The following is a 24,823-nucleotide window of genomic DNA, read 5'->3' as shown; positions in this document are numbered from 1 at the left end:
ATAGAGGGAAAGGGAGGCAGAATATATGTCTTTTATGTAATGGTGGACTTAATATTTTTTTCTTTTTCTTCCCCGTATATTATTTTTATCTTCCTTCTCCTTTTTCTTATCTTTTATATTTTCTTTTCCTTTTTCTAATCTTCTATATTCTCCTATTTCCTCCTCCTCCTCCTCTTCTTCCTCCATGTCTTAATTCTCGCTCCTCCTCTTCCATATATATCTTCCTTTCCTCCTCCTCCTCCTCTTCTTCTTCCATATTATCTTCCTCCTCCTCTTCCATATCCTCCTTTCCTCTTCTTCCTCCATGTCTTAATTCTCTCTCCTCCTCCTCCTCTTCCTCCATGTCTTAATTCTCTCTCCTCCTCCCCCTCTTCTTCTATATCTTCCTTTCCTCCTCCTCCTCCTCTTCTTCTTCCTTTTCTCCTCCTCCTCCTTCTTCCTCTCCTCTTCTCCCTCCTCCTCCTCCTCTTCCTCTTCCTCTTCTTCTTCCTCCTCCTCCTCCTCCTGTCTTCAGAAAATAGGAACAAAATAAAATATCTTGAATTAACTTTATTAATTTTTTATTACAATTATTTATTTACTAACATGTTCTTCCTCTTCCTCCTCCTCCTCCTCCTCCTTCTTCTTCCATATTCTTCCTTCCTTCTTTAAAACATCTCCTCCTCCTCCTCTTCTTCCTTTCTTCCTCCTTCCTCTTCTTCCTTCCTTCCTTCCTTTCCTTTCTTCTTTAAAACATATCCTCCTCCTCCTCCTCCTCCTCTTCTTCCAAATCCTTCCTTCCTTTCCTTTCTTCTTTGAAACATATCCTCCTCCTCCTTCTCCTCCTCTTCCAAATCCTTTCTTCTGTAAAACACCTCCTCCTCCTCCTCTTCCTCCTCCTCCTCCTAGGACACACACACACACCAGGAATCCTTCATGGCATCCTCAGGGTAGCAGAAGAGTCCTTGAGGCTTGCTGAAGGTCGTAGGGATGGAGTCCTTCACTGGGATTTTGCTGGCCCTCTCGAACAGCTGGAGGAAGAGGAGGAGGAGGAGGAGGAGGAGAGAGAGAGAGAGAGAGAGAGAGAGAGAGAGAGAGAGAGAGATTACATATATTATTATTATTATTACTATTACTACAACTATTACTAATCTCTCTCTCTCTCTCTCTCCCTTCCCTTCCTATCCTATCCCTTCCTTTCCCTTCCCTTCCTATCCCTTCTCATCCCATCCCTTCCCTTCTCTTCCCATCCCATCCCTTCCTTTCCCTTCCCATCCCTTCCTATCCTATCCCTTCCTATCCTATCCCATCCCTTCCTATCCCATCCCTTCCTATCCTATTCCTTCTCTTGCTATCCCATCCCTTCCCTTGCTATCCCATCCCTTCCTACCCCTTCCCTTCCCTTCCCTTCCTATCCCTGCCCTTCCTATTCCTTCCCATCCCTTCCCTCCTCCTCCTCCTCCTTACCTCCCCATAGGCCTCCTCCACAACAAGGCCTAGGTCATATTCCTTTTGGGGCAGGCTGTGTCTCTTGGTAAAGCCTGCCAGCCTACTTATGGAAGGTAGGCTGTGGCTCTGCAGGCTGGCTACCTCCCACAGGCTGCTCTCGGAAGCCCTGGTGCAGGCTGGGTCACTCTCGGCAGGCTGGAAGGGGTCGCTGGCCTGCCCTGGGGGGGAGAAGGGGGAAGGTCAAGGGGGGAAGGTCAGGGAGAGAGAGAGAGAGAGAGAGAGGGGTGGGAGGAGAAGGTCAGGGAGGGAGAGAGAGAGAAGGTCAGGGAGAGAGAAAGAAGGTCAGAGAGAGAGAGAGAGAGAGAGAGAGAGAGAGAGAGAGAGAGAGAGAGATTTTTTTTCTCCTCCTCCTCCTTCTTCCTCCTCCTCCTCCTCCTCTTCTTCTTCCTCCTCCTCCTCCTCTAATTCTTTTTTATCTTCTTTTAATCTTTTTCTTTCTCTCTTTCTCTTCCTCTCCTCCTCCTCCTCCTTCTCCTCTTCTTCCTCCTCCTCCTCTTTCCTTATCAATATCTTCTTTTTCATTTTTTTTTCTTCATTTCTAACATCCTCCTCCTCCTCCTCCTCTTCCTCATCCTTCTTCTTCTCTCTCCTCCTCCTCCTCTTCCTTCTTCTCTCTCCTCCTCCTCCTCCTCCTCCTTCTTCTCTCTCCTCCTCTTCCTTCTTCTCTCTCCTCCTCCTCCTCTTCCTCCTCCTTCTTCTCTCTCCTCCTCCTCCTCCTCCTCTTCCTCCTCCTCAAATATCTTAACTTTACAACTATCCTCCTCTTCCTCCTCCTCCTCCTTCTTCTTCTCTCTCCTCTTCCTCCTCTTCCTTCTTCTCTTCCTCCTCCTCCTCTTCCTCAAACTCCTTCTAAAACATCATAACCTTACAACTACCCTCCTCTTCTTCCTCCTCCTCCTCCTCCTCTTCCATACCTCCGTCAGGGTTGTGGATGAGTCTCTGGAGCCCTGGGAAGCGGATGAGGAGGTTGACGATGAACTTGAGGACCAGGTGGAGGCAGGCGGAAGGGGCGGAGAGGCTCAACCGGGACAACCGCTTGACGAATGAGGCTACCAGGTACTCCGGGAGGTGCCTGGGGAGGGGGGGCATTAGGGGAGATGGAGAGGAGGAGAAAGGAGAGAGAATGAAGGTAAGGGTTTGAGTGTTAAGGAAGAGAGAGAAGGAGGAGGAGGAGGAGGAGGAGGAGGAGGAATATGAGAGAGAGAGAGAAAGGAAGACAGAATGAGAGAGGAGGAGGAGGAAGAGGAGAAGAAAATGGAAGAGAAGAAGGAGGAGGAGGAGGAGGAGGAGGAGGAAGTGGAGAAGGAGAGTCAGGGAGAATACAAATATGGATATGGACAATTCTGAAAGGATAGAGAAGGGAGGAGGAAGAGGAAGAGGAGGAGGAGGAGGAGGAGGAGGAGGAGGAGTACTTACGTTGAGGCAAGGAAACGATCGCATAACATGAAGAACCTCGCTCGGTATTTGGCATGGAATACAGTGGGTTCCAATAATGCGTACAGCTTCTTGTAGAAATCTGGGTAGTCTCTGGAAAGGACGTAAACATTGAGATGAAGTGAACTAGAAAATCTAACCCACTTTTTGATGCAGTGCCCAGCTTATGCACATGAAAGACAGGAGATATTGCAAGTAGAAAGACCGTGGGTTCCAATAATGCGTACAGCTTCTTGTAGAAATCCGGGCAGTCTCTGGAAAGGACGTAAACATTGAGAAGATGAAGGGAACTAGAAAATCTAACCCACTTTTTGATCCAATGCCCAGCTTATGCACATGAAAGACAGGAGATATTGCAAGTAGAAAGACCGTGGGTTCCAACAATGCGTACAGCTTCTTGTAGAGATCCGGGTAGTCTCTGGAAAGGACGTAAACATTGAGAAAATGAAGTGAACTAGAAAATCTAACCCACTTTTTGATCCAATGCCCAGCTTATGCAAATGAAAGAAAGGAGATATTGCAAGTAGAAAGACCGTGGGTTCCAACAATGCGTACAGCTTCTTGTAGAAATCTGGGTAGTCTCTGAAAAGGACATAAACATTGAGAAGATGAAGGGAACTAGAAAATCTAACCCACTTTTTAGTCCAATGCCCAGCTTATGCAAATGAAAGACAGGAGATATTGCAAGTAGAAAGACTGTGGGTTCCAATAATGCGTACAGCTTCTTGTAGAGATCTGGGTAGTCTCTGGAAAGGACGTAAACATTGAGATGAAGTGAACTAGAAAATCTAACCCACTTTTTGATGCAGTGCCCAGCTTATGCAAATGAAAGACAGGAGATATTGCAAGTAGAAAGACCGTGGGTTCCAATAATGCGTACAGCTTCTTGTAAAAATCTGGGTAGTCTCTGAAAAGGACATAAACATTGAGATGAAGGGAACTAGAAAATCTAACCCACTTTTTAATCCAATGCCCAGCTTATGCTAATGAAAGACAGGAGATATTGCAAGTAGAAAGACCGTGGGTTCCAATAATGCGTACAGCTTCTTGTAGAGATCCGGGTAGTCTCTGGAAAGGTCGTAAACATTGAGATGAAGTGAACTAGAAAATCTAACCCACTTTTTAATCCAATGCCCAGCTTATGCACATGAAAGACAGGAGATATTGCAAACAGAAAGACCGTGGGTTCCAACAATGCGTACAGCTTCTTGTAGAGATCTGGGTAGTCTCTGGAAAGGACGTAAACATTGGGATGAAGGGAACTAGAAAATCTAACCCACTTTTTAATCCAATGCCCAGCTTATGCAAATGAAAGACAGGAGATATTGCAAGTAGAAAGACCGTGGGTTCCAATAATGCGTACAGCTTCTTGTAGAAATCCGGGCAGTCTCCGGAAAGGACGTAAACATTGGGAAGATGAAGGGAACTAGAAAATCTAACCCACTTTTTAATCCAATGCCCAGCTTATGCACATGAAAGGAGATATTGCAAGTAGAAAGACTCACTACAGAGGAAGAGAAGGACACGATTGGATAACTATTATTTAAAGAAGAGCTGATCGAGGAAACCAAGCCAAAGATACAGAGGTCAAGCTTCCCGAACGACACCTGACCTGACCTGACCTGACGCGATCATGCAGCCATTTCCTACCATATCCAATATATTCAGATTCAACAAAGACATAGGCAAGAACTGCTTTACGGACACAAATCTATATATAAATGTGAAATCCTTACAGGTCGTGCTTGTTGATGAGGATAAAGACACCTTGTAGGGCGAGAAGGCTGATGGAACCCCCTGGAAAAGAGAAAATTGAACAGACTTAATAATAATAATAATAATAATAATAATAACAAAAGAAAGGAAAATTAGAAGGTATAGAACCATTATTATTATTAATGAATCACTTTTTTTTCTCTCGTTTCAAAAAGGAAGAAAAAAAATATCGTCCGTTTCGTCCCAAAAATCAACAACAACAATAATAATAATAATAATAACAAAAGAAAGGAAAATTAGAAGGTATAGAACCATTATTATTATCAATGAATTACTTTTTTTTTCTCTCGTTTCAAAAAGGAAGAAAAAAAATATTGTTTGTTTCGTCCCAAAAAACAACAATAATAATAATAATAATAATAATAATAATAATAACAAAAGAAAGGAAAATGAGAAGGTATAGGACCATTATTATTATTAATGAATCACTTTTTTTTCTCTCGTTTCAAAAAAGGAAGAAAAAAAATATCGTTCGTTTCGTCCAAAAAATCAACAACAACAATAATAATAATAATAATAATAACAAAAGAAAGGAAAATGAGAAATTATAGGACCATTATTATTATTAATGAATCACTTTTTTTTCTCTCATTTCAAAAAGGAAGAAAAAAAATATCGTTCGTTTCGTCCAAAAAATCAAAAATAATAATAATAATAATGAAAAGAATAATAATAATGAATAAAGTAATAGATTTTACGGCAAAACAAACAACTCAGACGCAAACAACAAATATCCTTAGGCCTACTCACCCATATTGTACGACTCCATGAAGAACCCAGTCAGAGCTAATGGCTTGTCCAGGTGGGGCATGGCCAGGTCCGGGATGGCCACCAGGGCACGGCGGTACAGCTCTGGGGTCAGGGGGTACCTCAGGACGGCCAGCCAGACAGTATTTAAGCAACGACGCGCTTCCGGATAGGGCAGGACGAATTTTCTGCGGTTATGGTTAAAATCATCGCTCGAGTCAACGTTTTCTTCTTCCGCTTCGTCGCCAGGGGTCAGGAAGTGCTTAGGGGGGGTCAGGGGGGGTGGGCTGCCCTGGGGGGGGACCCGGAGCCTCTCGAGCACAGGGAAGAGATTGTTCATGTAAGTCTGTGTGTGTGTTTGTGTGTGTGTGTGCGCTTTTACGATATCGGTGATGGCCTGTGAGCGTGTGTGTGTATGTGTGTGTGCGTGTGTGGGGGGGAGGAGGGGGGTTGTGTGCGTGTGCGTGTGTGTGTGTGTGTGTGTGTACGTGTGGGGGGGGGGGGGGGTGAGAGAGAGAGAGAGAGGGAAGAAAAGGAGAAAAAATGGATTAGTTTCAAATAATAATAACAATAATAATACCAATAATAACAAATATATAAGAACTACTACTACTACCACTACTACTACTACTACTACTACTCACCAATAAGGTATAGAATAGGAAGTCCTCAAATTCAAGGTATTCCAGCAGTAGGTTCACCAATGGCTTCCGATCTTCCTCATCCGATATCAAGACCGCCAAGATTGCCTGTCAAAATGGTGTCAGGGTTGGGATAGTCTGTTACAATGGTGTCAGGGTTGGGATAGTCTGTAACAATGGTGTCAGTGTTATGGGATAGGTTGAGGTAGGGAGAGCTTGTGATATGGTTAAAATAGGGTCTTCCTCCTCCTCCTCCTCCTCCTCCTTCTTCTTCTCTTTCTCCTCCTCCTCCTACTGTCTTCCTCCTCCTTCTCCTTCGTCCTTCTCCTCCTCCTCCTCCTTCTTCTCTTTCTCCTCCTCCTCCTCCTCCTACTGTCTTCCTGCTCCTCCTCCTCCCCCTACTGTCTTCCTCCTCCTCCTCCTCCTTCTCCTTCTTCCTCCTCCTCCTCCTCCTACCTTGAGTCTGCGCAGGGGGAAGCCATATCCACTGGAGGAGGTGCGTCGGAGGGGGTGACGTCCTTCTGTCTGCATAAGTTTTATCAAGGAGGTCAAGGCAAGCTCCTGTACGGCTCTCTCTGGGGGGGAAGGAAGAAGGGGGGGAGGGGGGTTAGAGGAGGAGGAGGAGGAGGAGGAGGAGGAGGAGGAGGAGGAGGGAGAGGGAGAGAGAGGAGGGATTGAAGGGGATAGTTTAAGCAGAAAGGAAGGAAGGAAGGGAAGGGAAGGGAAGGGAGAGGAGAGAGAGAGAGAGAGAGAGAGAGAGAGAGAGAGAGAGAGAGAGACAGAGAGAGAGAGAATTGAGGAAGGAAATGAAGCAGAGGACATGGAGGGAAGAAGGAAGAAAGGGAGAGAGAGGAAAGGAAAATGGAGATAAAAAAAGAAAAAGAAGAAGAAGAAGGAGAGAAGGAGGAATTAAGAAACAAAAGAGGAAATAGAAGATGCATATATATGACCACAAATAATAATAATAATAATAATAATAATAATAATAATAATAACTAACCACCATGTCCGAGCAGCTTGAGAAAGGCCGCCAGCGTGTCCTCGAACATTTCCTTAAGCCATTTGTTAAGGGCGTTCCGAGCACTGTCGTCTCCTGAAGATAATAATAATAATAATAATAATAATAATAATAATGATAATATATGCTTCCTTACTAATGAGACTTTCCATACGACAAAGTGAGGTCATTCTGTGTTGATTCATACCATAAGGAGCTGGCTCTCATGTGTTTAAAGATACCCTAAACTTAACCTAACATAACCCCAAACAGTTACTATAGGTCTTGACTCAGGAAATTCATAGATACTTCCTTACTTACGAGACTTTCTGTAATAATAACAATACTCACCTTCCTTCTTAATCGGCCTTTCTATCGCTTCTTCCGTCAACAGGTAGGTGAAGATATGGTGCAGGCCCGTCACTGCGGAGAGGGTGGTGCCAGGGTCGCTACTCTGGGGGGGGGAGGGGTAGGGGGGGGAGAGGAAGGGCAGGATTAGAGTGAATCATCGAGGTTGTCTAAAGAGGACTTGCGTAGATATTAAATAAAACTAATAACATTTCTCTTCACCTCAAGTCTTTCCGTAATGTCCACGATAACATTGGCGTTCTTGACTCGGTCCGCCTTGAACTCCTTGACCAGATTCTTGACGGTGCGCCTCCCTGCCTTTGGACCCCCCATGGCTGGACGTGACTCTGGAAAATAGTGAAAAGGACATCATTGTAAAAGTTCAGACTCATCGAGACTCCGAGATTCTCCATTTTTCTTCTATCTCCCTTCTCCTCCATCTTCCTATTATTAAACCCACCTTGCTTTACCTTCCTGAGCCTCCTGTCCACTGATGTTCCCCTCCCTTTCCCTTCTCTTTCCATTTCCTTCCCTTTCCCTTCTCTTTCCTTTCCTTTCCTTCCCTTCTCTTTCCTTTCCTTTCTCTCTCTTCTCTTTCCAATCTTTCTCTTCTCTTTCCTTTCCCTCCCTTCCCTTCCTTTCCCTTTCCTTTCCTTCCCTTTCCATTTCCTCCCTTTCCCTTCTCTTTCCATTTCCTCCCTTCCCTTCTCTTTCATTTCCTTCCCTTTCCCTTCTCTTTCCATTTCCTCCCTTCTTTTTCCCTTCCCTCCCTTTCCTTCCATTCCCTTTCCTTCCCTCCCTTCTCTTTCCTTCTCCTTCCTTCCCCTCCCTTCTCTTTCCATTTCCTCCCTTCCCTTCCCTTCTCTTCCATTCCTCTCCCTTCCTTTCCCTTCCCTTCCTCCATTTTTCTTTTATCTCTCTCCTCCATCTCCACCTTTCTATTACAATACTTACCTTATTAATTTATTCCTATTCCTCCTTTCCTTTAATATACACACAACAATATAGAGCAACACGTGTGTGCCCCGCGGATGTAAACAAAGGAACCGTCCCGCCGCCCTCATTACCCCACCCCGGGACGGTCATTAGCATTTATAATTATTTACACCTCCACACAGACTAATAACACATGAAACCCCCAATAACAAGCTAGAAATAATATATACACTCATTTCTATGCGTATATTATTGGTATATATGTAAATTAATGGAGATGTACTGAGCCGAAATGGAGGATGCTCAACCATATATTCTCTCTATCACAAAAAACAGTGCAATAAAAGCAATTTCCAGACTAATACAACCCTAAACAGCATTAAATTCATCAGTTACCATTTAATTAACACATATTTTGATCACCTATGGGCCGAAATAAGCATAGCACCCGAGGGGGACTGACCACAAAGAAGATCAAAAAGTCATATTTTTCACATTTTCCGCCATTATTCCTCCACTAATCACCCCGGGGCTCCAGGTAATTATGGAACAAGGCTTTATCTTTAATTACTGGGGCTTAGGGGGCCAGGGAGGGCGGGGGAAGGGTAGAAATAAGGGTAATTATAGGGGTGCTTATTGCCTTGTCATTCTTACGTGAAGGAAGGAAGGAGGGAAGGGAAGGAAGGGAGGGAGGAAGGAAGGGGAGGGAAGAAGAGAAGGAAGGAGGAAGAGGGAAGGAAGGAAGGAAGAGGAGGAGGAAGGAAAGAAGGAAGGAGGAGGAAGACAGGGAAGAGGAAGGAAGGAAGAGAGGAAGGAAGGAAGGAAGAGAGGAAGAAAGGAAGGAAGGAGAAGGAAAGAGAGAGAAGGAGAAGGAAGAGGAGGAGGAAGGAAGGAAGGAAGAGGAAAGGAAGGAAAGGGAGAGAAGGAGAAGGAAGAGGAGGAGGAAGGAAGGAAGGAGAAGGAAAGAAGGAAGGAGAAGGAAAGGAAGAGAAGGAGAAGGAAGAGGAGGAGTAGTGAAGGAAGGAAGGAAAATACTACTACTACTACTACTACTACTACTACTACTACTACTACTACTACTACTACAGTTATAATTAAAGTAGTTCTCCTCTTTTACAGATATGCTCTAGAGGAAGAAGAGGAAGAGGAAGAGGAAGAAGAGGAGGAGGAGGAAAGATAAGCTGTTCAGAGGAAGAGAAGAGAGAGGAGAGGAAAGGAAGAGAGAGAGAGAGAGAGAGAGAGAGAGAGAGAGAGAGAGAGAGAGAGAGAGAGAGAGAATAATAATAATAATAATTTGAGGAAGAGAAGAGAAGAAGAAGAAGAAGAAGAAGAAAAATAAGAAGAAAAAAGACAAATATAAACAAAATAATACAAGAGAAATAGAAGAAGAGATAGAAAGAGGAAGAAGAGGAAGAAGAAGAAGAAGAAGAAATAGCTCGTCCCTTCCTACCTAAATGACCCTTATAAGATTCTGCAGGCTACTTAAGGTTACAAAACAACTACTACGACCCACTACTACTACTACTACTACTACTACTACTTGTGTGTTCGGAACGCGCACAATGGCCCAGTCAAGGTGTGTGTGTGTGTGTGTGTGTGTGTGTGTGTGTGTGTGTGTGTGTGTGTTTTCCTCTCAAATACTTCTAATAACACAAAAAATAATAATAATAACATTGGTGAGAGATTTGGCGGCCACGGTGAACTCTTGCGGAAGAATTTCGGATAACGCAAAAGAGCGGATATGTCTGTTTTTTCTCCCTCGCTCCACATTTTAACCATCTCTCCCTCTCCACCACCACCACCACCGCACCCCATGGCTCCTGTCTGCTATGGGGTCGGCAGCGTGCAGTGCGTTCGGCGTGTGGCGGTGACGCAGATGACGGCCACCACGGACAAGGAGCGGAATTTTAACATCTGCGCGGACTTGGTGGAACGGGCGACCCAGTGTGGAGCGCAGGTATGGGGTGGAGGAGGTGGAAGCTGAGGAGGAGGAGGAGGAGGAGGATAGATTTAAGAGTGGAATGTCTGTGAAAGATTTGAGAAGGGAAGAGAAGGAGGAGGAGGAGGAGGAGAGGAAGAGGAGGAGGAGGAGGAGGATAGATTTAAGAGTGGAATGTCTGTGAAAGATTTGAGAAGGGAAGAGAAGGAGGAGGAGGAGGAGGAGGAGGAAGAGGAGGAGGAGGAGGAGGAGGATAGATTTAAGAGTGGAATGTCTGTGAAAGTACTGAGAAGGAGGAGGAGGAGGAGGAGGAGGAGGAGGGAAGGGGCTGATCAAGGTATATCATTTGTATTTATTTATATTTTCAATTATTTTTTTTTTATTTTTTTTAGTATATTAAGGAATGAGAAATATTGAATCTAATCTGTATTCTCTCTCTCTCTCTCTCTCTCTCTCTCTCTCTCTCTCTCTCTCTCTCTCTCTCTCTCTCCTCTCCTCCTCCGCACGGCTCACAACCGAGAGAGCCCGGGTTCGATTCCCGGGTGGAGTGGAAAAAATTGGGCGGCTTTTCCGATACCCTACGCCCCTGTCCACCCAGCAGTGAATGGGTGCCAGGTATTAATCAGGGGTTGTCCCTGTCTCCTGGGTCTGTTCCTTCTCCTATAATTCCTTCCCCTTCTGTCTCTCTCCGGCATATGACCACAGATGTTGCGCCCACTAAACAAAACTTTCCTTCTCCTATAATACCTTCCCTTCTGTCTCTCTCCGCATATGACCACAGATGTTGCGCCACTAAACAAAACTTTCCTTCTCCTATAATTCCTTCCCTTCTGTCTCTCTCCGCATATGACCACAGATGTTGCGCCCACTAAACAAAACTTTCCTTCTCCTATAATTCGTTCCCTCCTGTCTCTCTCCGGCAGATGACCACAGATGTTGCGCCCACTAAACAAAACTTTCCGTTCTCCTATAATTCCTTCCCCTTCTGTCTCTCTCCGGCATATGACCACAGATGTTGCGCCCACTAAACAAAACTTTCCCTTCTCCTATAATTCCTTCCCCTTCTGTCTCTCTCCGGCATATGACCACAGATGTTGCGCCCACTAAACAAAACTTTCCCTTCTCCTATAACTCCTTCCCCTTCTGTCTCCGGCATATGACCACAGATGTTGCGCCAACCAAACAAAACTTTACAACTTGCCTCCTCCGCAGATGGTGTTTCTACCCGAGGCGTGTGACTTCATAGCGGAGAGCAAGGAGGAGACCGTGCAACTAGCGGAAAGCCTCTACGGCCCCCTCCTGGCTAAGTACCGCAAGATGGCCGCCTCCCTTAAGGTCTGGCTGTCTCTCGGAGGCCTGCATGTCAAGGTGAGAGGAGGAGGAGGAGGAGGAGGAGGAGGAGAAGGGTGATAGGAAGAGGAGAGGTAGGGAGAGAAGAGGGGAAGAAGGGAGAGGAGAAGGAAGAGGAGGAGGAGGAGTTAACCAGCATCTTCACTCTTTCATCCCTATACTGTCCCAATCCCTGATGCAAGAGTTAACCAGCATCTTCACTCTTTCATCCCTATACTGTCCCAATCCCTTATGCAAGAGTCAACCAGCATCTTCACTCTTTCATCCCTGTGCTGTCCAAATCCCTTATGCAAGAGTTAACCAGCATCTTCACTCTTTCATCCTTATACTGTCCCAATCCCTTATGCAAGAGTTAACCAGCATCTTCACTCATCCCTGTGCTGTCCAAATCCCTTATGCAAGAGTTAACCAGAATCTTCACTCTCTCATCCTTATACTGTCCCAATCCCTTATGCAAGAGTTAACCAGCATCTTCACTCCTTCATCCCCAATGCAAGAGTTAACCAGCATCTTCACTCCTTCATCCCCAATGCAAGAGTTAACCAGCATCTCCACTCTTTCATCCCCTATACAAGAGTCAACCAGCATCTTCACTCTCTCATCCTTACACTGTCCCAATCCTTTATGCAAGAGTCAACCAGCATCTTCACTCTCTCATCCCTTCCATTCCTACCTTCTATCAATATATCTCAATTTACACCTCTCCCACACCCTCCTACACCCTCAAACTACACCCTTACACCCGCTGCACCCCATACAGGAGGACGGCCAGGACAAGATTAGCAACACCCATGTGATCATTGACGAGAGAGGAGAGATTGCCGCGACGTATGTGAAGACCCACCTGTTCAGCGTCCATATTCCTGAGAGAAATTTGCACCTCGAGGAGAAAACTTATGTCACCCCGGGGCCTGCCATACACCCCCCCATCGCCACGCCTGTTGGGGAGGTTGCCATGGCGATCGTATCCTTTTTGGGGAGATAGGGAGGGGAGGGAAGGGATGGGTAGGGTTGGGTAGGGTTGGGAAGGGTAGGGAAGGGTTGGGAAGGGTAGGGAAGGGAAAGGAAGGGAAGGGAAGGAGAAAAACTAACATATCCACTCTTTCATCCCTTATCCAAATCCCTTATGCAAGAGTTAACCAGCATCTTCACTCTTTCATCCCTATGGTGTCCAAATCCCTTATGCAAGAGTTAACCAGCATCTTCACTCTTTCATCCCTGTGCTGTCCAAATCCCTTATGCAAGAGTTGACCAGCATCTCCACTCTTTCATCCCTGTGCTGTCCAAATCCCTTATGCAAGAGTTAACCAGCATCTTCACTCTTTCATCCCTGTGCTGTCCAAATCCCTTATGCAAGAGTTAACCAGCATCTTCACTCTTTCATCCCTGTGCTGTCCAAATCCCTTATGCAAGAGTTAACCAGCATCTTCACTCTTTCATCCCTGTGCTGTCCAAATCCCTTATGCAAGAGTTAACCAGCATCTTCACTCTTTCATCCCTGTGGTGTCCAAATCCCTTATGCAAGAGTTAACCAGCATCTTCACTCTTTCATCCCTGTGCTGTCCAAATCCCTTATGCAAGAGTTAACCAGCATCTTCACTCTTTCATCCCTGTGCTGTCCAAATCCCTTATGCAAGAGTTAACCAGCATCTTCACTCTTTCATCCCTGTGCTGTCCAAATCCCTTATGCAAGAGTTAACCAGCATCTTCACTCTTTCATCCCTGTGCTGTCCAAATCCCTTATGCAAGAGTTAACCAGCATCTTCACTCTTTCATCCCTGTGCTGTCCAAATCCCTTATGCAAGAGTTAACCAGCATCTTCACTCTTTCATCCCTGTGCTGTCCAAATCCCTTATGCAAGAGTTAACCAGCATCTTCACTCTTTCATCCCTGTGCTGTCCAAATCCTGTATGCAAGAGTTAACCAGCATCTTCACTCTTTCATCCCTGTGCTGTCCAAATCCCTTATGCAAGAGTTAACCAGCATCTTCACTCTTTCATCCCTGTGCTGTCCAAATCCCTGATGCAAGAGTTAACCAGCATCTTCACTCTTTCATCCCTGTGCTGTCCAAATCCCTTATGCAAGAGTTAACCAGCATCTTCACTCTTTCATCCCTGTGCTGTCCAAATCCCTTATGCAAGAGTTAACCAGCAGCTTCACTCTTTCATCCCTGTGCTGTCCAAATCCCTTATGCAAGAGTTAACCAGCATCTTCACTCTCTCATCCCTGTACTGTCCAACTCCCTTATGCAAAACCTCACCACCAGGACCAATCCCTCACCACTCCTTCACCTTATCCCAAAATCTTCCGCAAGAGTCCACCCGAACCGCCAATCTCTCACCCCTTAACTCCACCCCAGTGCTACGATATGCGATTTCCGGAGCTGAGCCTGGTCCAAAGGTCACTAGGGGCGCATATCTTGACCTTCCCCTCGGCCTTCACCGTGACCACTGGACTCGCGCACTGGGAGCCTTTGCTTAGGGTCCGCGCCATTGGTGAGTAGAGGAGGAGGAGGAGGAGGAGGAGGAGGAGGAGGAGGAAGGAATGGAGAGAAAGAAGAGGAATGGTTGTGTGTGTGTGAGAAAGAGGGAGAGAGAGAGAGAGAGAGAATGAAAGAAACACACACATTCACATATATAAACAATACTAAAACCCATTCTCTCTCTCTCTCTCTCTCTCTCTCTCTCTCTCTCTCTCTCTCTCTCTCCACAGAAACCCAATGCTATGTGGTCGCTGCTGCCCAGACAGGTCAACATAACAAGAAGAGGTCATCATACGGACATGCAATGGTAGTAGATATGGTAGTAGATATGGTAGTAGATATGGTAGTAGATATGGTAGTAGTAGTAGTAGTAGTAGTAGTAGTAGTAGTAATCTTCTCTCTAATCTTCTTCCTCTTCCTCCTCCTCCTTCCTCTTCCTTCTCCTCCTTCTCCTTCCTTCCTCCTCCCTCTCTCACCTCTGTCCCAAATCCTTCTGCAAGAGTTTATCCCTAATGGCAGATCTCTCGCCTCTCAATTTCTGCCATATATCTCCTGTTGTTTCTGCTGTTCTTCCTCTTCCTCCTCCTCTTCTTCCTCCTCTTCCTCTTCTTCTTCCTCCTACCTACAGTGATCCTCCTCTCTCCTCCTCCTCTTCTTCTCTTCTTCCTGTTCCTCCTCCTCCTCCTCCTCCTCCTCTTCTCTTCTTCCTGTTCCTCCTCCTCCTCCTCCCCTTTCATATCCTTCCTCCTCCTCCTCCCCCTCCCCCCCACTAACCCCTTGCCCCCTCTTCCTCCTCTTCTCTTCTTCCTGTTCCTCCTCCTCCTCCTCCTCCTCCCTTACACTTCATATCCATTCCTCCTCCTCCTCTTCCCCCTCCTCCTCCCCACTAACCCCCTACCCCCTCTTCCTCCTCTTCTCTTCTTCCTGTTCCTCCTCCTCCTCCTCCTCCCTTCCATCTCATATCCATTCCTCCTCCTCCTCCTCCTCCTCTTCGTCCCCCCTCCCCCCCACTAACCCCCTGCCCCCTCCCCCCCCAGATCGTTGACCCCTGGGGCGCCGTTGTGAGCCAAGTCTCTGAGGGAACCAATTTTGCCGTCGCGGACATCAACTTGGATTACCTTGAAACTATAAGGAGGGAGATGCCGGTTCAGAGCCATAGACGACACGATCTCTACCACACGACCCTCCTCTCGCACCATCTCCCAGGCCCGAGGTACGCACACACACGCACACAGACGCACATGGACCCACTGAAACGCACACACACACAGACACGCACACTGTTTTTTGTGTTTTGGGGTTAGAAGCTTTGCAGGGAAGGTTAGAATATACACACACACACACACACACACACACACACACACACACACACACACATAGACCCACCGAAACGCACACACACGCACACACACACGCACACTTGTTTTTTTGTTTTGGGGTTAGAAGCTTTGCAGGGAAGGTTAAAATATACACACACACACACACACACACACACACACACACAGACGCACATAGACCCACTGAAACGCACACACACACAGACACGCACACTGTTTTTTGTGTTTTGGGGTTAGAAGCTTTGTAGGGAAGGTTAAAATATACACACACACACACACATGCGCACACAGACTTATACGCACATGAGAGGGTTGAATGTATGTATAGGGAGTCATGGGAGAGGTTAGGCATACATACACACACACATATACGCACACAGAAAGGTACACACACTCTTGCACACTCTTCCGCCTCCTCCTCCTCCTCCCTGCCTTCACCCCAATCTCTCATCTCTCATCCCAAATCCTTCTGCAAAACTTCACCCCCATGGCAAATCTCTCACCCCTTCTCCTCCTCCTCCTCTTCCTCTTCCTCCTCCTCCTCCCTTCCTCCCCAATCTCTCATCCCTCATCCCAAATCACTCCGCAAAACTTCACCCCAACGACAAATCTCTCACCCCCCCCCCCTTCCCCCCCCCCCACCCCTTCATATTCCCCCAGGGTGTGCGAGCTGGTCCCCCCCCCCAGCCCCTACGTCAGCTACCAGTTCGGGGGGGTGCGGGTCCCAGGGGCATGTGTGTTCCTGAAGACCCATTTGTCGCACGCCTTTGTCAACAAGAAGCCGCTGGTCCCAGGTCGTATCCTTGCTATAGGGTAGGAGGAGGAGGGAAGGGGGAGATAGGAGGGGGAGAAGGAGGGGGAGTATGGGGAAGGGAGGGGGTAAGGGGGGTTCGGGTGTAAGGATGGAGAAAAATTAAGGATATGGAGGGGAAAAAAAAAAATGGAGAGAGAGAGAGAGAGAGAGAGAGAGAGAGAGAGAGAGATGCAGAGGAAGAGAAGGAGAGAGAGAGAAGAGAGAGGAGAGAGAGAGAGAGAGAGAGAGAGAGAGAGAGAGATGGATGAGGAAAGGAAGGGAGGAGAGAGAGAGAGAGAGAGAGAGAGAGAGAGAGAGAGGAGGAGGAAGAGGAGGAGGAGGAGGAGGAGGAGGAGGAGGTATAAGGGATTAAGTTTTGCATCGAAGAAGGAAAGGAAGGGAAGGGAAGGAAGGGAAGGGAAGGGAGAGGAGGGAAGAGGAGGAGGAGGAGGAGGAGGAGGTATGAGGGGTTGGTATTGCATAGGAAGGATAGGAAGGGAAGGGAGGGAGGAGGAAGAGGAGGAGGAGGTATAAGGGATTAAGTTTTGCATCGAAGAAGGAAAGGGAAGGGAAGGGAGAGGTAAGAGGAGGAGGAGGAGGAGGTATAAGGGATTAAGTTTTGCATCGAAGAAGGAAAGGAAGGAAGGGAAGGGAAGGGAGAGGAGGGAAGAGGAGGAGGAGGTATGAGGGTTGTTTTGCATCGAAGGAAGGAAAGGAGGAGGAAGGAGGGAGGAGGAGGAGGAGGAGGAGGAGGTATTAGGGTTTGGTATTGCATAGGAAGGAAAGGAAGGGAAGGGAGGAGAAGGAAGAGGAGGAGGAGGAGGAGGAGGAGGAGGAGGAGAAGGGAAGGAAGAGGAAGGAAGAAGGAAAGGAAGGAAGAGAGAGAGAGAGAGAGAGCAAAATATAATAATAATAATAATAATAATCTAATTTTTCTTTCTTCCATAACTCTCTCTCTCTCTCTCTCTCTCTCTCTCTCTCTCCAAAATTTCATCTAATCTATTTTTCTCTCTCCTCCTCCACCTCCACCTCCTCCTCCTCCTCCTCTTCCACCAGCACGTCCATCTCCACATAGTTCCACACAGTGCCGCCCTCCGCAAGGCACTCCAGGGCCACGAGGGGGGGGGGGATCGGCCCTGGAGGGAGGAGGGAGAGATGGAGGAGGAGGCAACTTCTCTCCGACAGGCTGCGGCAAGGGTCCTCCCCCCCCTGACACCCCCCACCCCCCAGGTCCCAAGGTAAGAGGAGGAGGATGAGTGTGTGTGTGTGGGAAGGGAGGGAAGGGAAGGGATAGGAAGGGATGGGATGGACAGGGAAAGGGAAGGGATAGGAAGGGATGGGATGGGACAGGGAAGGGAAGGGAAGGGTAGGACAGGGATGGGAAGGGAAGAGAAAGGAATGGATGGGAATGGGATGGAAGGGAAGGGAAGGACAGGGAAGGGATTGTAAGGGAAAGGAAGGGAAGGGAAGGGAATGGATGGGAAGGGAAAGGAAGGGAAGGACAGGGAAAGGAAGGGAAGGGAAGGGAAAGGAAGGGAAGGGAATGGAAGGGAAAGAAAGGGAAGGAAAAGGAAGGATACATAAAATTAACATAAAATTCTAACCATCTCTCTCTCCATCCCTCGACCTACTGTGACCCGCAACGCCCCGCCATGCCCCGGTTGACCATCCCCCGCCTCGCCCCGCCCCCAGAGCTGTGGTGCTGGACTGGGACCTGCCCCGAGTGCTTCCCCTGGGGCCCATAGCTGTTCCCGATGCTGCTGTTGTCTTAAAAACAAAACATTCTTGTGCATTTGTGGCTCCCAACCCTATACTACCAGGCCGTATCCTTTGGTAGTAGTAGTAGTAGTAGTAGTAGTAGTAGTAGTAGTGGTAGTAGTAGTAGTAGTAGTAGTAGTAGTAGTAGTAGTATAAATTGACCTTTTCTCTGTGCATACCTGTTATCTCATCTTCTTCTTCTTCTTCTTCTTCTTCTTCCTCGTCTTCTTCTTCTTCCTCCTCCTCCTCCAATTCTTCCTTTCTTCCAACCTGACAATCTTTTTCCTCTTCCTTCCTTCTCTCTTTGTCTCTCTCCTCCTCCTCTTCTTCAGTCTCCTTCCTCCTCTTCTTCCTTCTTCCTCCTCCTAATCTTCCCTTCTTCCAATCCTTTTCTTTATTTCCTCCTCCTCCTCTTCCTCCACTCTCTGTCTCATTTTCTTCCTCCTCCTCCTCCTCCTCCCTTCCTTAACACACCCAGACATCTACATCTCCTCGCTGGTGCCGTGGGAAGGCCTGCGCAGGGCGGGAGCAGGCCAGGCAGTCGACCTCTTCCTGGCCGCCCAAATGGTTCAAAAGTGCGTCGAGACCCACCAGGGGGCAGCCGCATCCACCCTGGTGATGCTGGAGTCCGCTTGCCCCCACCAGGTACGCATGGGGGGCTGGGGGAAGGAAGGGAAGGGAAGGGATTTGATGATTGTGTGTGTATGTGTGTGTGTGAATCTGTCGCTCTCTCTCTCTCCCTCTCTCCTCCTCCTCCTCCTCCTCCTTCTTCTCACTAACCCCGCCCCCTCTCTCCCACCCAGGGGGCTTCGTGGTGCAGTGGTTAGCACACTCGGCTCACAACCGAGAGAGCCCGGGTTCGATTCCCGGGCGGAGTGGAAAAATTTGGGCGGCTTTTCCGATACCCTACGCCCCTGTCCACCCAGCAGTGAATGGGTGCCAGGTGTTAATCAGGGGTTGTGTCCCGTCTCCTGGGGTCTGTTCCCTTCTCCTATAATTCCTTCCCCTTCTGTCTCTCTCCGGCATATGACCACAGATGTTGCGCCCACTAAACAAAACTTTCCCTTCTCCTATAATTCCTTCCCCTTCCGTCTTTCTCTGGCATATGACCACAGATGTTGCGCCCACTAAACAAAACTTTCCCTTCTCCTATAATTCCTTCCTCTTCTGTCTCTCTCCGGCATATGACCACAGATGTTGCGCCCACTAAACAAAACTTTCCCTTCTCCTATAATTCCTTCCTCTTCTGTCTCTCTCCGGCATATGACCACAGATGTTGCGCCCACTAAACAAAACTTTCCCTTCTCCTATAACTCCTTCCCCTTCTGTCTCTCTCCGGCATATGACCACAGATGTTGCACCCACTAAACAAAACTTTCCCTTCTCCTACAATTCCTTCCCCTTCCGTCTCTCTCCGGCATATGACCACAGATGTTGCGCCCACTAAACAAAACTTTCCCTTCTCCTATAATTCCTTCCCCTTCTGTCTCTCTCCGGCATATGACCACAGATGTTGCGCCCACTAAACAAAACTTTCCCTTCTCCTACAATTCCTTCCTCTTCTGTCTCTCTCCGGCATGTGACCACAGATGTTGCGCCCACTAAACAAAACTTTCTCTCCCCCCCCCTTCCCCCCCCACAGCACCTACAGATACAAATACTGCCCCGGACGGAAGATGACCTCCCCTCAAATGACGACATATACTCGGCTGTCCTAGGTCACGCCAGCCAAGCCCCGCAGTGGACCTTCACGGCAGAGCTCGCCGCGGTCGCCAGCCAGCTTAGGGGTCTTGTCTCGCTCATGTAGAGAGAGAGAGAGAGAGAGAGGGGTGAGGTTGTGTATTTGAATATTGTTTTTGTTTCATGTTAATTTTGGGGCCAAGTCAGTCAGCCAGTCAGCCAGTCAGTCAGTCAGTCAGTCAGTCAACCCTTTCAATAGCTATCCAATCACCCAACCAGTCAACCGGTCAGTCAGTCAACCCTCTCAATAGCTATCCAATCACCCAGCCAGTCAACCAGTCAACCCTATATCCAGTCAGTCAGTCAGTCAAGTGTCGAACCGTCTATCCTCTGTGATATGTGTGTGTGTGTGTGTGTATGTGTGTTAACCTGATAATAATAGTAATAATAATAATAATAATAATAATAATAATAATAAGGGTAGTAATAGCCCCCCCCTCCTACCCCCCCCCCCCCTCCTCTTATGTGGTGCTATGTATATGTATATCTATGTAATATGGGTTGTTGCTGTTGTTGTTGTTGTTAATTATAGTTGTTGTTTTTCTTGTTTTCTTTGTTTAAATTTCCTTTTCTGTTTTGTTTTTATTTATTGAGATTTTTTTTTCTCTTTCGAATTTTTTATCGTCATTTATTCAGCGTTTTTTTTTTTCTTTTAATTATTTTGTATATTTCCGGCATTTTTATTTATTTATTTATTTATTTATTTATTTTCTTTTTTTATATAAGTCTTCGCCTGTAGCCTTCATCCCTTAATCTACAAGTCTCTTCTAATTTTCATCCCTTAATCTACAAGTCTCCTAATTTTCATCCCTTAATCTACAAGTCTCCTAATTTTCATCCCTTAATCTACAAGTCTCCTAATTTTCATCCTATAATCTACAAGTCTCCTAATTTTCATCCCTTAATCTACAAGTCTCCTAATTTTCATCCCTTAATCTACAAGTCTCCTAATTTTCATCCCTTAATCTACAATTCTCTCCTAATTTTCATCCCTTAATCTACAAGTCTCCTAATTTTCATCCCTTAATCTACAAGTGTCCTAATTTTCATCCCTTAATCTACAAGTCTCCTAATTTTCATCCCTTAATCTACAATTCTCTCCTAATTTTCATCCCTTAATCTACAAGTCTCCTAATTTTCATCCTTTAATCTACAAGTCTCCTAATTTTCATCCCTTAATCTACAAGTCTCCTAATTTTCATCCCTTAATCTACAAGTCTCCTAATTTTCATCCCTTAATCTACAAGTCTCCTAATTTTCATCCTTTAATCTACAAGTCTCCTAATTTTCATCCCTTAATCTACAAGTCTCCTAATTTTCATCCCTTAATCTACAAGTCTCCTAATTTTCATCATTTAATCTACAAGTCTTCCCTAATTTTCATCCCTTAATCTACAAGTCTCCTAATTTTCATCCCTTAATCTACAAGTCTCCTAATTTTCATCCTTTAATCTACAAGTCTCCTAATTTTCATCCCTTAATCTACAAGTCTCCTAATTTTCATCCCTTAATCTACAAGTCTCATAATTTTCATCCCTTAATCTACAAGTCTCCTAATTTTCATCCCTTAATCTACAAGTCTCCTAATTTTCATCCCTTAATCTACAAGTCTCCTAATTTTCATCCCTTAATCTACAAGTCTCCTAATTTTCATCCCTTAATCTACAAGTCTCCTAATTTTCATCCCTTAATCTACAAGTCTTCTAATTTTCATCCCTTAATCTACAATTCTCTTCTAATTTTCATCCCTTAATCTACAAGTCTCCTAATTTTCATCCCTTAATCTACAAGTCTCCTAATTTTCATCCCTTAATCTACAAGTCTCCTAATTTTCATCCCTTAATCTACAAGTCTCCTAATTTTCATCCCTTAATCTACAAGTCTCCTAATTTTCATCCCTTAATCTACAATTCTCTCCTAATTTTCATCCCTTAATCTACAAGTCTCCTAATTTTCATCCCTTAATCTACAAGTCTCCTAATTTTCATCCCTTAATCTACAAGTCTCCTAATTTTCATCCCTTAATCTACAATTCTCCTAATTTTCATCCCTTAATCTACAAGTCTCCTAATTTTCATCCCTTAATCTACAAGTCTCCTAATTTTCATCCCTTAATCTACAAGTCTTCTAATTTTCATCCCTTAATCTACAAGTCTCCTAATTTTCATCCCTTAATCTACAAGTCTCCTAATTTTCATCCCTTAATCTACAAGTCTCCTAATTTTCATCCCTTAATCTACAAGTCTCCTAATTTTCATCCTTAAATCTACAAGTCTCCTAATTTTCATCCCTTAATCTACAAGTCTCCTAATTTTCATCCTCTAATCTACAAGTCTCCCCTAATTTTCATCCCTTAATCTACAAGTCTCCTAATTTTCATCCCTTAATCTACAAGTCTCCTAATTTTCATCCCTTAATCTACAAGTCTCCTAATTTTCATCCCTTAATCTACAAGTCTCCTAATTTTCATCCCTTAATCTACAAGTCTCCTAATTTTCATCCCTTAATCTACAAGTCTCCTAATTTTCATCCCTTAATCTACAAGTCTCTTCTAATTTTCATCCTTTAATCTACAAGTCTCCTAATTTTCATCCCTTAATCTACAAGTCTCCTAATTTTCATCCCTTAATCTACAAGTCTCCTAATTTTCATCCCTTAATCTACAATTCTCTACTAATTTTCATCCTTTAATCTTCAAGTCTCTTCTAATTTTCATCCCTTAATCTACAAGTCTCCTAATTTTCATCCTTAAATCTACAATTCTCCTAATTTTCATCCTTAAATCTACAATTCTCTCCTAATTTTCATCCCTTAATCTACAAGTCTCCTAATTTTCATCCCTTAATCTACAAGTCTCCTAATTTTCATCCCTTAATCTACAAGTCTCCTAATTTTCATCCCTTAATCTACAAGTCTCCTAATTTTCATCCTTTAATCTACAAGTCTCCTAATTTTCATCCCTTAATCTACAAGTCTCCTAATTTTCATCCCTTAATCTACAAGTCTCCTAATTTTCATCCCTTAATCTACAAGTCTCCTAATTTTCATCCTTTAATCTACAAGTCCCCTAATTTTCATCCCTTAATCTACAAGTCTCCTAATTTTCATCCCTTAATCTACAATTCTCTCCTAATTTTCATCCCTTAATCTACAAGTCTCCTAATTTTCATTCTTTAATCTACAAGTCTCCTAATTTTCATCCCTTAATCTACAAGTCTCCTAATTTTCATCCCTTAATCTACAAGTCTCCTAATTTTCATCCTTTAATCTACAAGTCTCCTAATTTTCATCCTTTAATCTACAATTCTCTCCTAATTTTCATCTTTTAATCTACAATTCTCTTCTAATTTTCATCCTTTAATCTACAATTCTCTCCTAATTTTCATCCTTTTAATTTCTCTTCACAGTCTCAGTATTTTTACAATCTCTCGCGATTTCCATCCCCGCCGAGAATGGAAGCAAGATGAAGGTCGTGAATGTTAACGCAGCGGAACTATTTTGGCGGACGAGTTCCCGTTTTCTATAAAAACTTAAAAAAGAAGAAAAAAACATTAGTACTGTGAATCTACATTGAGAGTTGCATTCCATATTAACAGGAAAAAAAGCAGGTTCAAAGTTTTCACATAATTTTAGGTACTTAAAAATACTGATCTCGTACTGAAGTAAAATTAATGTAACAGACAATTTTGTTTTGTTTTTAGTAATTGCAGTGAAATTCAAGATCTGATTTTTGCAAACATTTTTAAGCGAGTTTTAAATTCCCGCAACGTACCAGCGAAATACGAAATTTGCATTACGTAAACGAAATTTGCATTACGTAAACGAAATTTGCATTACGTAAACGAAATTTGCATTACGTAAACGAAATCTAACCGTTTTTACGTTCGTGTGAAATAACGTCTCAATATCAAGCAATTGCATTTCGTATACAATCCAGCACCAAGTTTTAAGTTCCCACAACATGCCAGCGAAATACGAAATTTGCATTATGATAAACGAAATCTAACCGTTTTTATGTTCGTGTGAAATTTGCATTACGTAAACGACACAACTGTTTTTACGTTCCTGTGAAATAACGTCTCAATATCTTACAATTGCATTTCGTATACAATCCATCATCGAGTTTTAAGTTCCCGCAACATACCAGCGAAATACGAAACTTGCATTACGATAAACGAAATCTAACCGTTTTTACGTTCCTGTGAAATAACACCGTATAATATCTAACAATTGCATTTCGTATACAATCCAGCACCAGTTTTTAAGTTCCCACAACGTACCAGCGAAATACGAAATTTGCATTACGTAAACGACAACCATTTTTACGTTCGTGTGAAATAACATCTCAATATCTAACAATTGCATTTCAAATACAATCCAGCACCAAGTTTTAAGTTCCCGCAACATACCAGCGAAATACAAAATTTGCATTACGTAAACGAAATCTAACCGCTTTTACGTTCCTGTGAAATAACGTCTCAATATCTTACAATTGCATTTCGTATACAATCCAGCACCAAGTTTTAAGTTCCCGCACGATAGCCACCCCCCATACTGTGCTTACAACAATACCCAGCTTTCCTTTACATATCAATAACCCCACGCAATGATCATGTCCAAACGCTTGCCGAACCCCAAACAAATCCACAACCCCCCACACCGTTACGCTAAGACCCCATACCAAGGATACCGAATCTTAAATGACGGATAAACCAGTGCCGTTGTTAAGCTAATGACCCTTATTAAGTTAGACTAAGCTTGAATTATGTGAGCTTGCCGAACCCCAGAGAAATAAGTTACCCTTCCCTTCTATGCTGTGTTCCGATGATGTTATAAATATCCCTGCCAATCCGATAGCTATTCTATTATCCAGCTAATCCGTCACCGCTCGCTCCCACCCTCCGAAGCGTCATTCCAATAGCCAGTCAGTCAGTCAGTCAGTCAGTCAGTCAGTCAAGTGTGTTTATATGTATCAAAATTAAGGAAAAAAACTCATATTTGTAATTTTATGAATGTATACAAATTTTATGTTATCCCAGTCAGCCAGTCAGTCAGTC

General features: G+C 44.8%; 2 protein-coding genes across 3 annotated transcripts in view; one reads left to right on the top strand and one right to left on the bottom strand.

The window, feature by feature from the left end:
* Positions 1 to 703: 703 nt before the first annotated feature.
* On the bottom strand, positions 704 to 8,539 carry LOC126988995 (nucleolar complex protein 4 homolog). Of its 2 annotated transcripts, XM_050847462.1 has the most exons (12): positions 8,386 to 8,538; positions 7,654 to 7,778; positions 7,435 to 7,537; positions 7,087 to 7,179; positions 6,543 to 6,661; positions 6,090 to 6,194; positions 5,449 to 5,842; positions 4,659 to 4,719; positions 2,905 to 3,015; positions 2,403 to 2,560; positions 1,447 to 1,646; positions 704 to 1,010 (listed from the first exon to the last, which is right to left on the bottom strand). In XM_050847462.1, the coding sequence occupies exons 2-12, from the start codon at positions 7,762 to 7,764 to the stop codon at positions 885 to 887; spliced, it is 1,581 nt and encodes a 526-aa protein (XP_050703419.1). In that variant the 5' UTR covers positions 7,765 to 7,778; positions 8,386 to 8,538; the 3' UTR covers positions 704 to 884. The 2 variants fall into 2 exon arrangements, with proteins under 2 accessions (XP_050703419.1, XP_050703420.1); XM_050847463.1 differs by lacking the exons at positions 704 to 1,010; positions 1,447 to 1,646; positions 2,403 to 2,560; positions 2,905 to 3,015 and adding an exon at positions 3,022 to 3,504 and having other exon boundaries at positions 8,386 to 8,539.
* Positions 8,540 to 8,799: 260 nt separating this feature from the next.
* Positions 8,800 to 24,823, top strand: part of LOC126988989 (nitrilase and fragile histidine triad fusion protein NitFhit-like) — a 16,849-nt gene continuing 825 nt past the window's right edge. The window contains exons 1-14 of the mRNA XM_050847454.1: positions 8,800 to 8,905; positions 9,487 to 9,943; positions 10,210 to 10,324; positions 11,519 to 11,674; positions 12,417 to 12,620; positions 14,016 to 14,151; positions 14,369 to 14,445; positions 15,176 to 15,351; positions 16,136 to 16,280; positions 17,286 to 17,506; positions 17,961 to 18,091; positions 18,505 to 18,671; positions 19,669 to 23,709; positions 24,025 to 24,823. The exon at positions 24,025 to 24,823 is cut by the window's right edge and continues 825 nt beyond it. Of these exons, the coding sequence (XP_050703411.1) occupies positions 9,822 to 9,943; positions 10,210 to 10,324; positions 11,519 to 11,674; positions 12,417 to 12,620; positions 14,016 to 14,151; positions 14,369 to 14,445; positions 15,176 to 15,351; positions 16,136 to 16,280; positions 17,286 to 17,506; positions 17,961 to 18,091; positions 18,505 to 18,671; positions 19,669 to 19,833 (1,815 nt within the window). The 5' untranslated portion in view covers positions 8,800 to 8,905; positions 9,487 to 9,821 and the 3' untranslated portion in view covers positions 19,834 to 23,709; positions 24,025 to 24,823. The remainder of the gene's footprint in view (positions 8,906 to 9,486; positions 9,944 to 10,209; positions 10,325 to 11,518; positions 11,675 to 12,416; positions 12,621 to 14,015; positions 14,152 to 14,368; positions 14,446 to 15,175; positions 15,352 to 16,135; positions 16,281 to 17,285; positions 17,507 to 17,960; positions 18,092 to 18,504; positions 18,672 to 19,668; positions 23,710 to 24,024) is intronic.

The sequence above is a fragment of the Eriocheir sinensis genome, unplaced genomic scaffold (genome assembly GCF_024679095.1).
Source record: "Eriocheir sinensis breed Jianghai 21 unplaced genomic scaffold, ASM2467909v1 Scaffold103, whole genome shotgun sequence".
NCBI classification, from domain to species: domain Eukaryota; kingdom Metazoa; phylum Arthropoda; class Malacostraca; order Decapoda; family Varunidae; genus Eriocheir; species Eriocheir sinensis.
Note: the sequence above shows the minus strand (reverse complement) of the source record. Positions and strands in the feature narration are given on the sequence as shown.